The sequence below is a fragment of the Engraulis encrasicolus genome, chromosome 5, assembly GCF_034702125.1.
Source record: "Engraulis encrasicolus isolate BLACKSEA-1 chromosome 5, IST_EnEncr_1.0, whole genome shotgun sequence".
In the NCBI taxonomy this organism is placed as follows: Eukaryota; Metazoa; Chordata; class Actinopteri; order Clupeiformes; family Engraulidae; genus Engraulis; species Engraulis encrasicolus.
In genome coordinates this window covers 23631105-23645326 of record NC_085861.1, presented here as the reverse complement: position 1 = coordinate 23645326, position 14222 = coordinate 23631105, and the positions used below count along the sequence as shown (strand labels likewise).

General features: G+C 45.1%; 1 protein-coding gene across 1 annotated transcript in view; it reads right to left on the bottom strand.

Annotated features, from left to right (window-relative positions):
• Positions 1-2309: 2309 nt before the first annotated feature.
• ywhabl (tyrosine 3-monooxygenase/tryptophan 5-monooxygenase activation protein, beta polypeptide like) overlaps positions 2310-14222 on the bottom strand; it is a 24341-nt gene continuing 12428 nt past the window's right edge. The window contains exons 4-6 of the mRNA XM_063198965.1: positions 7711-7874; positions 5087-5182; positions 2310-3814 (exon numbers count right to left, since the gene is read on the bottom strand). Of these exons, the coding sequence (XP_063055035.1) occupies positions 3755-3814; positions 5087-5182; positions 7711-7874 (320 nt within the window). The 3' untranslated portion in view covers positions 2310-3754. The remainder of the gene's footprint in view (positions 3815-5086; positions 5183-7710; positions 7875-14222) is intronic.

Sequence of the window (14222 nt, the reverse complement as noted above, 5' to 3'; positions counted from 1 at the left end):
AAAACTGTAGTGAAGCACTGACTTGAGGGATGCAAGGTTCTCTCGGGAGTCCAAATACTCATTGACCTTTTATGTTCAATCAAATCATAAGTCAACAGCTCACTAATGAAGATGGTCAACTGTAATGGCCATTCACACCCACTTGTGTGAAATTTTATGAATGTTATCAGCCTCAATCACCAGGGTATGTAAACTTATGATCAAGCTTATTTGGGTAGTTTCTGTTGTTATTATTATTTTAAAAACCTAAAACCAGTTTCTTTCCAATAGATGGCTTCATTCAAACAATAGTCATAAGTGAGAAGCAAAGATTTTTCGTATCTTTCATATTCACTGAAACATGGCAAAAAAACGAAATATTCTACTGGGGTATGTAACTATATGAGCACCACTGTATGATAAAGTACAGTATACTGCATTTGCCGGTGAAGCAATGAAGTCAAAACTGAATGTTGCAATTAAGATAACCTCACGCTCACTGGGTAAACAATTCCATACAGACTAGTACTGTATGTTGAAATGCATTGTCAGATCAATAAATAAACATATTTATTGTCTGTCTGTCATAGTCTGTTTAGTGCCTCTCTGTCATTTTAAGGTCACTAGGAACGTGTGTAATATAATTTCGTCTATTACATTCAGACACAGTCCATGAGATTCAGCGAAAGGTCATTCAGAATGGTCTTTCACCCAACAATGAAAATGTTATTGGAAACAACTTTGTTTTAAAAAAAAGAAAAATATAAGGACTACTTGGTTTTCTCAATGACAATTTTTTAAAGGGCCCAAAATGTACAAATGGGGAGGGGGAAATGGCATTCTTCCCCAGAGCGTAACATTTCTAGGTCACTAGGTTACAATAGTTGAGTCGTTTTTACTAAGGCCTCTGGGGATGTTTTGAGAAAGACAAGGGAACATTCATGGCGATGGCCACAATTTATGTACAGAATAAAAATAATACATATCTGAAATAAAATGTTAAGTTAAAGTTACTGGATTAATAGACCCATACAGCTATGCCTATAGTATTATAGGTATGTTATTAGAGGAAACACTTCACGACTAGCTTACAGTTTTTTCTACAACATAAATGGTGTGACAACCTAATGTACAAAGCCAGATACCAAATACAGGACACCTTGTCAAGTTGTAGGTTTAAGAATGGAATTGTTGAACCTTACTGATAAGAGTAGCCTGGAACATACTGGGAGCTACTATTCAATGTGCTAACTCTTTAAACCCATAGAGGGAGCCACATATCTGGTGACATACTGTAGGCCTAAAAAAAACCCTAGCTCTTTAAGTATAGTGTGCAACAATTAATTATCATAATTGGTTACTGGCTTAGTGGCTTTTCATATTACATCTTTATGTGACGGGGTCCAACCTCCAAGCTCTCTTTGGGTATAGACGGCAAGGCTTTTTGGAATTCGTTGCCATAATTAATGAGCTATTCATGAATATTTACCACCTTAAATTGCAGACACTCTTACTGGCTTTAAACATCACACTTATATGCACACTGTACAGCAGGGTCCATATATCCTTCATGCACCACAGCCAGGGCCGGATTAAGATTGCCTAGGGCCCCTAGGCTAGAGATGTCTGTGGGCCCCCCCGGAACGTGCATTTCCGACAAATTTACATTGACGGTGTCATAATTGTGAGCTAGGAATTAAGGATAACGTATCTACCAACTGTACTCAACATACATGATAGATTATTTTTTCAATACTGCATCCTGTCACAATTCTGCAATATTTCACTTGAGGCCAGTCAGGGCCCCCCTGGCAGTTGAGGGCCCCTAGGCTGCAGCCATATCTAGCCTGTGCATCAATCCGGCCCTGACCACAGCCATCATTAAGAAAAACTGTATGTAGCTAAACAGGTAGGCAGAACAGTCCACTCCCATCACCGAAGCCAATTGATTGAGCACAGCTTTGGTTTCTTTTTCCCCCCTCGTTTTCTTTGAACAAATAGAGAATGTATGTTGTCCATGTACTGCAAATAACCAGGAAATAAAGAGAAGGCAGTGAATGACAATGAGTATCAAAACTTTTGGCCTATACTGTATGTGTGAAAAGGGTATCTTGTCACAACCACTATGGGCCTCCTGTGACGTCACACACATTTGATGCAATGCATTCGAAGCAGGTAAAAGTTAGTGACATGGTGACAGACATGAACATACGCACCATCGTTTTCTACCTCAAAAACAGTCGTTGTACCTGCTTGGATTCAAAATGGAACTTGTTTGAGGCTTATGACTATCAACACACGAAACATGATTAGGAAAGGACCCACACACATTTTAAATTATTATTTTTTTTAATTCCACTTGCATGACATGAAACAAAGCCCGACAGCAAAACGCCCTCTTCTTCTATCTCAGACTTCTATCAGCAAATTTCCAAATACCAAAAAAACAAAAAACAAAAAAACAAACAAAAACAAAACCCTCAAAGAAGTAAATAAAAGGCAGTTTATAAAATAAAATGGTAAAACGACAAACCATAATCGAGATGGGAAAGCAGTAAGAGGATTGAGCACATAGGGGCTTCTTGCTGCTCCAACAGCATACAGCATTGTGAACAGTTCTGCCAAAGCTAGATTAGGCTCTCTGTCTTTAGGTCATACATGATTGAGCAATATATAAAGAAAGGAAAAACAAAAAATGTTCATTCTTTATTTTTAATATTATTATTACCGAGCCACCCAAGATGGCCAATACAAAACAAACAAAAAACAAACAAACAGAAAAAAAAAGAAACCTTGAGCAAGTGACCGTTAATGGAATGTAACCTTTAATCTCTTTCTAGTGTGATTTTTTTGTTATTGTTCTCCTCTGCCAAGCTCTTCCGTGGTACAGTATGTGCTTTTGGAGAAGTGGGTAAGGGGCAGAGGAGGAGGGTGGTGGTGCTTGTGGTGGTGGTGGTGGTGGTGGAGCAATCAATCAAGTTTGACCTCTGACTGCACAGTGCCATGCCAAGCCACTAAAGCGCTGCAGGACGTCTCCCCTGCCTGGCCCAGAGAGTGGCGGGTCTTTGTTGAAAAACGCAGTGGCCCCAGAGAAGAAGTGAAGTGAAGAGTGAAGGAGAAAAGAGAGATGGAAAAAGAAAGAAGGAAGCAAGGGAGGGAAGGAGGGAAGGAAGGAAGGGAAGAAAGACAACTCCCGAGTAGGCGGCTGGATGTCTTGGGCAAAAAAGATGAGGATGGCACAAATGGAATGGACAGGGGGACTGGCAAAGCACCTGTAACGAACCTTAACCCCCCTCAAAACACATTTGGAGATTTTAAAATGTCTTCCGTTTTAGCCCACACACTGTCATCCCAAGGCTGGAGCGCACGCAACGCAGACACATACTCAGACAGGCTAAAGACCAAAATAAGCCCATCCTCACCTCCCCACCCAGCCCTCCACTCCACCCCACCCCACCCCACTCCTAGACCCCTGCAACCCCCCACACAGACACACAGATCCTCTAGGAAAAACAGGAACCCCACAATGACTGCAAAAAGGTGTGAGTAGCACAGAGGTAAAGAACAAACGGATGAAGAGACAAACAAAGAGAGAGAGACTGAAGCTGGATGATGATGAGGTGGTCTCAGTGTTGGTGGTCCGCCAGGACAATGACTGGGGAGGAGGGGTGGAGGTGGAGGTGGAGGGAGGAGGGGTTGGAGCTGGGTATGGGGTATGGGGTTGGGGTGGGTATGGGGGTAGGTGGTTGGTCCGTAGTGAGGCAGGCTCCGGGACTCAGTTTTCTCTGCCCTCCTCAGCGTCCTCCCCATCTCCCTGGTTGTCTGAGGTCCACAGCTGGCGGAGGATGGAAGAAAGAAAACGTGTGGTTCAGTTAACTGAAACAACTCACAGTAGCGTTTTGGAGAGCGCGCACATCCAGATTAAACAGGTGCCGGACTTATACACGATTAAACATGAAAAGAAGGAAGGTCCGCACACTGTTGCTGCTCCCGGTTTATTGACACAACGTTTCGACCATGCAGTCTGGTCTGTGACACATACACCTGACGAAGACCAGACTGCATGGTCGAAATGTTGTGTTAATAAACCGGGAGCAGGAACAGTGTGCGGACCTTCCTTCTTTTCAAACTGAAACAACTCTCATCAAGCACATGGTTACACATTGTGCAACAGTTATCTCTTTCTCCCCCCCATATTCTCAGCATTCCACCGTGTGCCTTCATGTTTATAATAGAGATGTACAGGATCCAAGATCCGGTTCCGGATCCGGCAGGATAATAGGGTTTTTCACAGGATCCGGATCCGGTTCCAGGATCCAGGATCCGGTAGCCGAGGCTTTTCAGTCAAAATAGTTTGAGCCAACGTGATAAAAAGGGCCCACGTGTGTGAGTAGGCTATATGTGTTTCAACCCTGACAGGCATTGGATCCGGTATCCGGCAGGATCCTAAAAATCAGGATCAGGTGCATCTCTAGTTTATAATAATATACAGTGCCCCCTACTGATTTTTTACTTTTTTGTACATTTGGCACATTTAACATTTTCAGATCACCAAACAAATGTACACATTAAACAAGGATGACCCACGCACACATAAAATGAAGCTTTTTAGTGGAGATGCACCGGATCCTGATTTTTAGGATCCTGCCGGATACCGGATCCACTGCTTAAGATCCTGCTGGATCCGGAACCGGATACCGGATCCTACGAAAGGGTTGAAACACACAGCCTACTCGCACACGTGGGCCATTTTTATCAAGTTGGCTCAAACTATTTTGACTGGAAAGCCTCGGCTACCGGATCCTGGATCCTGGAACTGGATCCGGATCCTGTGAAAAACCCTATTATCCTGCCGGATCCGGAACTGGATCTTGGATCCGATGCATCTCTATTTGTAAGTGATTGTTTCCTTTGTTAAGAGAATAATGCCATAAAACCTGCATACGCATGGCACTGTATATTTATAATAGTATAACGATGCAAAACCATCGGCCAATATGGAAAGATTCAGGCTTTTGCCACATCTCTCAGGACTATGTCCGGAGGGGCACAGTGGAGTCTCCCTCTTCTCTCTCGTCAGTGGAGCGCACAGCAGCAAGTCACTTACTGTCAGATTGTCCCGCAGCAGCTGCATGATCAGTGTGCTGTCTTTGTACGAGTCCTCATTCAGTGAGTCCAGCTGCGCAATGGCCTCATCGAAAGCCTATATGGATGGAGAGAGAGAGAGAGAGAGAGAGAGACAGAGAGACAGAGAGAGAGAGAGAGAGAGAGAGAGAGAGAGAGAGAGAGAGAGAGAGACAGAGAGACAGAGAGATAAGGTCATACAAGCAAATCATACTTTGTAGTGAGAAAAGCCTTCTACCCCAAGTCTGGCTATGAATGCTTTGTACTTTGTACTGGCTTGCAGTTAGTTGGTTTCATTTGCAGTACTGTCCCCTCAACCCTCAGACATCTAAACAAGTTTATCTGAGTAATGCAGCAAATCTATGCAGCGCCACAGCATATTGCTACAATGGCTTTACACATCCAACACAGAGTAATAGGGCATTCATTAAGAGAGGCTGCTATAATGGGAGTAGCTTGGTCTTCTCAATTAGCACAGTTACATCCAGAGTATTCCGGTTTCAAACAGAATATTGTCAGTATTTGGTTTTAGACTCATTCCGTAATATTTCCGTTACTTGTGTGACATTTGGAATGAATAAGAAGTTCATGTCTACACAGTAATGAAAAAATGCTTTTTAAATAAACTCACTGCGAGAATGTTTTTCATCACTGAGTGCCAGCATTTGATACAAATCTGAATGCGGTATGTAAAGCGATTTTTCATATGAAAAGTGTTTCTCGTTCGGATCACTCCGCTCAAAAGTTGCATTTGGGATTTTCTGACAGCGGACTGTGGAAGTGGTCGCGAGACTCATCGTTCACTTACTAATGACTCAAATATGCATCGGCTGACTCGGGACAGTGATTAATCAAACTTTTAATCCTACCTAGAGCCCCTTTAAATCCACCCTCAGGTGTTGATACCCCGGCTTCATTTCTGCTTCAGAAATGTGCAAACACAGAACATTCAACCACAGAAAAGTGTTTTCTAACATTTTGTTCAACAAGCAAAACCATGGTTTTGCTTGTTGAACAAAATGTTAGCAATGTTAAGACTGTACATGGTTTCCCCAAGGACATTCTGAAAATGTTCCTGATGAGCAACCAAGTCACTTTTGGGAGCTAATATACATAACAGGCAGTAAATGCCATCACTCGTTGTTCTCTCTGGGAGCCGTACTTAACTCAATTTTCACACCGTCTCTTGTGTAGCCCTCTTATTCATGTTCTTGCTCACAGTAACATTTATTCCATGACATGTTGCACAAGAGAAACCTCATCCACATTTTATTGATGAGCGAGACACTTTCCATCTCTAAGTGTACTGCATGGACAGTTCGCATTGAACATGTCTATGGTGACAATAAGAGACTTCACTGAAATGGCTTAGGAGTTTGTTTGCCCATCATACTGTTGCATTAAATCAATATGAGATTTGTAGTTGAGAGTATAGCATTTCAAGAAAATCCTCTAGCTTTCTTAACTAGGCTGAACAGCCTGCAATCTTGACTAGATGTTGAGTCAAGCTTAGTACGGTAAATGCTGAAGATGGCTTAGGCTGAAACATCTGATTGATTAATGGGACACTGGGACTGTATGAACAGACAATCAAATCAATTTGTAGTTCAGAGTGTGGCTTTTTCAAAAAATACTATAGCTTTCCTACCATCTTGGCCTGCCTTGGCCTTGGCGAGTTGAATTAGTATGCTAGATGAAGATTTGGGCCGAAATGTCTGTTGAAGTTCAGATTGCGACTTTTTAGAAAAGTAGATAGTCTGCTTTTCCTACCATCTTGGCCAGCATGCAGGCCTTTTAGGCGCTGAAGATGGCTTAGGCTGAAACGTCCGTTTTTTCATCATTCTGTACCATTAAATCACTGAGTTTTGCTGTTGAGAGTGCGGCTTTTAAAACAGACACTAGCTTTCCTACTGTCTTGGCCAGCTTACAGGCCTTTTCTTGCAAGTTGAGTTAATACGGTAAAAGCTGAAGATGGTTTAGGCCTAATCATCCGTTTATCATATTATCCCATTAAATCAATATAAAATCTGTAGTTCAGAGTGAAGCGTTCGAACAGATAAAGTGAAAGTGAAAGCCCACCTGGGAAACTCTGACTCCCATTGTTATAGTGACACAGCACGCCACTGCACACAATTAAATTACATTTATGGCTCATCCGTGCAAGGGGTCATTGCAGTGGGACCGTACCATGCTCAGGGTACCTCAGTCATGGGGGATGGGGAGAGCACTGGTTAATTACTCCCCCCACCACCAACCTGGCGTGTCGGGAGTCGAACCGACAACCTTTGGGCTACAAGTCTGACACCCTAACCGCTTACGCATGACTGCTCTAACCGCTTACCCATGACTTAACCAATTGTGTCCTGGAGCAACATATACGCTGCATTAGGGTTCTTTAGATTTCAGCTGTTTTATTAAAACTGTGGGTATGTTAGAGCTGAATGAATACATCCTAGTGCAAAATGAAGGTTCTAGCTTTTAAATACAACTTATTTCATGTGCTTTGGAGGCTGAAATATTTAGGTTTTAATAGGGAGAATGCACCTCTTCCCAAAAAGATCTTAGGCTAAAATGGCTGAAGATACTCTGAACAGATCATTTTCCTACCGTCTTGGCCAGCTTGCAGGCCTGTTCGGGCGAGTTGAGGATCTCGTAGTAGAAGACGGAGAAGTTGAGGGCCAGGCCCAGGCGGATGGGGTGCGTTGGCTGCATCTCCGCCTTGCTGATGTCAAACGCCTGCTTGTAGGCCTCCTGGGAGTTGCCGATGATGGCTGGATGGTTGGAACGGGAAAAGAAAAGAAAGAAAAACAGAAATGTTGTGTTACATTTAGCGTCCTTTTTTTTTTTTGCAAAGTGACTTGCACTTGTTATAGGAACGGTGTCATGGTTTAAGTCCCTGTAGCCATTTCTGCAACTTGTGCCACACAAAGCTGAGAAAACAAAAGACATTAAAGTGGACACAACCCCAGTTCTCATGGTAATCCAGCCAGTCATATTATGCATGACTGTCTCAGTGCAGCCTTCATTATATATCAATCGCGAAAGGGCTCACCTAAAAAATGGCACAACACTGTAAAAATATCTACTGTAAACAATAAACAAGGACAGTGTTTGAAATGTCTAAATATCTATCCAACTAATATGAACTAATATGCACTTAATTAACTTAAAATGTATCAATTGATATGAAGTAGATGGGGTAGATGTAATATATTTCAAATATTGTCCTTGCTGAATGAGCCACTTGATATTTCCAGAGTATTACGCCATTTTGTGACAGAGACGGGCCTGTTCTCCACTGATTTACAATGACAGGCAAGCTGCTGTGGCCACACCAGTGTTCTCTGCAGCTCCATATCCCTGACTACTAGGCCTGTAACGGTATAATGTATTGTATTCGTACCGAACCCAACAGACCCGTACCAAAGCCAACAGTGCTGTATCTAAAGGTAGAGTAACAGGGTACGCTGTTCATGTTTTTACATTATGCTGCCACTACATGCAGTGGCTCATGCAGAAAGCTGAGAGAGAATGCAGGAAAAGAGAGGTGCTGAGGCTTGTTCTTAGTGAGACCTTGAGAAAATGGCCATTTCTTACAATGATGAAATCTCCGACCCAAAGTAGCAGTTTGAATATATTTTCCTTTTTTCGTCCGTGTTCTGACAATATTTTGGTGGGTGAAATAAACGTGCTGAGGAAGGAAGTTTTCCATATCGTACCGAAATAAAACGAGGTATGTACGGAACCATGAGTTCTGACCAGCTGTCCCATTTCCCCCACTGACGTCTCTGCCAATACACTGTGCAATTCAATATTGCAAACTTTTACTGTGGACAAACAATACACTGCAGATAACAACCAGCACTGTGAATCAAACTATGGAATACTGACAAAATATTAGCAATTAGAAATCCTCCTGGGCCAAGGAGAGTTTGACATTTCTAGTGCCGTTTACATGTTTTGAATGTTGCATGAGTGCATACAACCATTTGAAAAGTGGACCTGGTGCCACCTAACTACCAAGCAATGGCTGGGCAGTGACAATGTGAGCTGAGCAGAGACAGTTCAAGGGAGGGCGAGAGAGAGAGAGAGAGAGAGAGAGAGAGAGAGAGAGAGAGAGAGAGAGAGAGAGAGAGAGAGAGAGAGAGAGAGAGACAGACAGACAGAGAAAGAGAGAAAGAGAGAGAGAGAGAGAGAGAGAGAGATTACCCTTCCCTCCCTCTGGAGAACAATGGCTTGTCTGTTTGACTGCCACAAAAGGGTCTGTAGCTGTTGGAGCTTCCTTTAGCCTGCTAGCTGCCTGCCTGCCTCCCTCCCTCCCTCCATGGGAGAACTTCCTCCTCCTGCCCCATTGTTCCTCCCCATGCCAAACAAGGCCACATGAATACTATTACCACAGCTCATGGGCCTATGGGACTACAGTACTACCAAAGCTCATTCCTCCTATACTACTGTACTACCACAGCTCATCCCTCCTATACTACTGTACTACCACAGATCATGGGCCTATACCAGAGATTCTTTAATAGAGATATGCCAACATAATAGGTTTCTATGGGCACCTAACGCGACCAGGTTCCGGTCTGCCTAAAGGGGCGTGTCATAATGCTCCTACAATGAATAGAACAGTCCTTAGGTCTGCCTAGGTCTGCCCAGGGGGGGCCATAATAGAACCAGGAAACAATGGGCCAATGGAACCTCTCTCTCTCTACTCTCTCTGCCTATACTACTGTACTACCACAGATCATGGGCCTATACTACTGTACTACCACAGCTCATTCCTCCTATACTACTGTACTACCACAGCTCATCCCTCCTATAGAACTGTACTACCACAGATCATGGGCCTATACTACTGTACTACCGCAGCTCATCCCTCCTATACTACAATACTACCAGAGACGGTCTATTGTGAGATTTGCTAGAACGAAGAAAAGCTTTGGTACTACCACAGCTCATCCCTCAATACTACAGTACTACCACAGTTCACCTCCCCTATACTACTATCCCAGCACATTTCTCCTAGCCTGATTATCATCGACTTTCACCACTTCTCATCAACTTGATTTGAGAAGCAACGGCGGTCGAAGGGGCTGCGTCGTTAGGAGGGCTTAGCCTGGCTACATTCCTCATACAATAGAGTAACTATCACAGCTCATCTCTCCTACAGTTCTACCAGAGCTCATCTCTACTGTACGTACCTCACTATTACTGCCCCCTCATCTCTACTAGCCTCGCTAGCCATCCTACGTACTTCCGCCAAAGGATTGGCTCCACTACTGTAGTCTGGCCGTGCTTCTCTGTGGAGTGCTTGGAGCAGTAGAATTTTGATTGCAACGCCCCCCCCAGAAAACAGCCAATAATGGAATACGCCCCCACGTGGGGACGAAAGGGGGAGAACGCTCGTAACAATGACGTACACATCTGCGCCAGAGGCATTGGTCTGCGCTACGTTGTTGTTGAGTAACTGCCAGCGATTGGGTGAGAGGTGTCCAATAATTTCAAACTATAACTGAGTGCAAACCTCCTGCTTCCTACAATCGCTTCAGAGCAAACAAATGCCAGACCATAAATACGAAATGAAATGGTAGTATTATGGGATGGTCAGGACCAGGCTACATCTCTACTACACTACAGTACTTACCCCTCGCTCATCTCCCCTATGCTACTACTCGCCCACATCTCTCCCTCCCCTTACGACAGGGGTGGGAGAACTTTTTCATTTGAGGGGCCACTTCAAATTTTAGTAAGTCCTCCAAGCGCCGCACTATGAACACAACCCAGGATTTCCCCATGCACCTTAGGCCACACCTTAACAACAGGTCGCACCTTTACATAGTCCCCTCCTTTGCATAGTCCCCTGAAAGCTTAATTGTATTGCAAATGCACAAACATTTATTCACGAAACACGTCATATTTCATGTGAAACTGCATAACATTAGAATTATGTCAGGGGCCGGATAAGAGACATAGGCCTCGAGGCATAGCTTCCGGGTCTCGGACGTTATGAACATGTCGTGAAAACCTGGACATGTCCCGGAAAACTCAGACGGTTGGTCACCCTGAGTGCGTTACAATTAGAGATGCACCGGATCCTGATCCAGCAGGACAATGGGTTTTTCACAGGATCCGGATCCGGCAGGATCTTAAGCAGTGGATCCGGTATCCGGCAGTTACCTAAAAATCAGGATATGGTGCATCTCTAGTTTTTATGTAGCCTAGGCTTTTCACTCAGTCTTTCACAACCCCAATCACTGCATGGAGTGAAAGCCCTTTGGAAGCGGCCGTTGCAGGCAGTTTGGCAGCAAGCCAATGAGTCTAAAAAATAGTTTGAGCCAACGTAATAAAAAGGGCCCACGTGTGTGAGTAGACTATGTGTTTCAACCCTTTTGTAGGATCCGGTATCCGGTTCCGGATCCGGCAGGATCTTAAGCAGTGGATCCGGTATCCGGCAGCATCCTAAAAATTAGGATCCGGTGCATCTCTAGTTACAATATGCGACCTTGCCTCCTCCACTTGTGCTTGTCTCCTCGTACCAGGAAGTAATATGTCATGATGACATTACTGACCACAGCATTATACTTCAATATCCTGCAAAAGCTCAATTGTAAAGCCTTCTTCTCATTTGCAATTGGGATGGTGAATGAAAAACAGTCCCTCAAAAGTTGTTGTGGCTAGGCTGACAGCTGGGAAACCTTATTGTTTTCTCCACGGAGGAGGGGCCAGGAGGTGGGGAGAGGTCACAAGCACAAGTGGAGGAGGCAAGGTCGCATATTGTAACGCACTCCCTGACTACCACCCATCTGTGCTACCCCAAGCACGTTCGCACGTTCGCACGTTCGCACGTTCGCACGCACACGCGCACGCGCACGCGCACGCGCACGCGCACGCGCACACACACACACACACACACACACACACACACACACACACACTACAGCTACCAACGAACTGCCAGGCATACAGATCATGTGTGGGTACGCATGGGTGTGTATGGAAACAAAATAAATGGAGGGCCAGAGGAGGGAGATGGTTGGAGGCTTCAGCAGTGTGTGTGTGTGTGTGTGTGTGTGTGTGCTGGGGTGGAGTCGTCAGCCGAAGCTTCTTCTTTTGTTGACATTGTTTGGACAAGGAGAGCCAACAAGGGCTCATTTACTGACAACGCGCCCTCGTTTGTGTCATGAACGGCCAATCCCCTGTGTCCACACACACACACACACACACACACACACACACACACACACACACACACACACACACACAGTTGTGTACCTGTACTTCTCAACATGCCACAGCTCCCCTGCCGGAAACAGGGAAGAGGCTAAACACGTGGCGGAGCTAGTCAAGTGAGCGCATAGGCACTGAACTTATGTAAAACCCGGCACACATGTCTGCACCTGCTGCTCTGTGTGTGTGTGTGTGTGTGTGTGTGTGTGTGCGTGGTCATAATTGTTCACACACATTCATACGCGCGCACGCACAAACACACACACATCCTGCCACCACACCTCACCACTAGGAAGAGGAAGACAGCTTACAAACCCCTTCCTGTCACACGGTCTTGGAAGTGACACGCCAGACCAGGTCCCCATAGCCAGGATGGAGAGAGAGAGAGAGAGACACAGAGAGAGAGAGAGAGAGAGAGAGAGAGAGAGAGAGAGAGAGAGAGAGAGAGAGAGAGAGAGAGAGAGAGAGAGAGAGAGAGAGAGAGAGAGAGAGAGAGAGAGAGGATGGTTGTGGAGGAGTGTGTGTGCAGTGACATGCCCAGGCTTGTGTTGTACCCACATTCAGTCAAAATTTCACACACACACACACACACACACACACACACACACACACACACACACACACACACACACACACACACACACACACACACACACACACACACACACACACACACACACACACCATCCCCTCATTGTCTTATTGTTTCTTTTGGTCTGCTTGCTCATTCAACATCTGCACTGGGTGCGAGAGCTCAGCCTACCCAGCTTTGTGCGACTCCAATCCCTGCCCACGCAGCACAGGCACAGACACAGACACACACTTGAATGAGAGTGAGTGCGATTGTCAATGACTGTGTGGGGGCGTGTGTGTGTGTGTGGAAGTCCGCTTGTGGTGGAGGCGGTGTCTGGTGAGTCAGTGTCGACATCGTGAGGAGTTTTATGAATGGCGGGGGCCGCTAATAGCCTCCGCACACAGGCCGCCGAGTGGCTCGCGCTCGCTCACTTCCTGTCGGAGAAGCTGATGGTGTTTGTCAGGACCTGATCCCTCTCTCTCCCTTTTGCTCTCTCTCTCTCGTTCTCTCTCTCAGGGAGGAAGCACGCGAGAAAAACAAGTGCAGGACATTCACACAGCACCGGACAGAGACTGCATGTGTAAATAACCAGAAGAGGAAGTCTGTCACACTCTGGGTGTGTGTGTGTGTGTGTCTCGTTTTGTGTTCACTCACTCTCACACACACACGCACACACAAAGTCCAGATCCTTTTTAAGTGTTTTTTTAAATAACACTTTTAACCTTTAACACCTCATCTTCAGAGCTCAGCCGTTTCATGGTAAAGAGAGAATACTGTCAACAATCTGTGGCTATACTAGTGTAAAGGCTGACTGGCTAGTGACTCAGGAAAGGAAAGCCGCATGGGCCGGAGGGCAAAAAAAGTTATTGTCAAGCCCTGGTGTGTGCGCCGTCCGCGCATGAGTTTGAAACTCACATGCAGGGCTCTGAATGAACTTTTTTCATCACCAGACAAAATGGCTAGTAGATGTTAATTCCACTGGCGAAACGCACACTCACCAATGGGTGAAAGTGGCTAGTAAGTTGGTCTTTTCTACCAGACAAACCAGAAATTTCACTAGCATTTGGCTGGTGTTAATTTACAGCCCTACTCACAGGCCTTCTCCTCTCCCTCGGCTATGTGTGTGTGTGTTTAATGTGTGTGCGTGTGTGTGTTTAATGTGTGTGCGTGTGTGAGTTCAATGTGTGTGCGTGTGTGTGTCTGTGTGTGTTACTCACAGGCCTTCTCCTCTCCCTCGGCTGTGTGTGTGTTTAATGTGTGTGTGATACTCACAGGCCTTCTCCTCTCCCTTGGCTGCGTGTGTGTTTAGTGTGTGTGT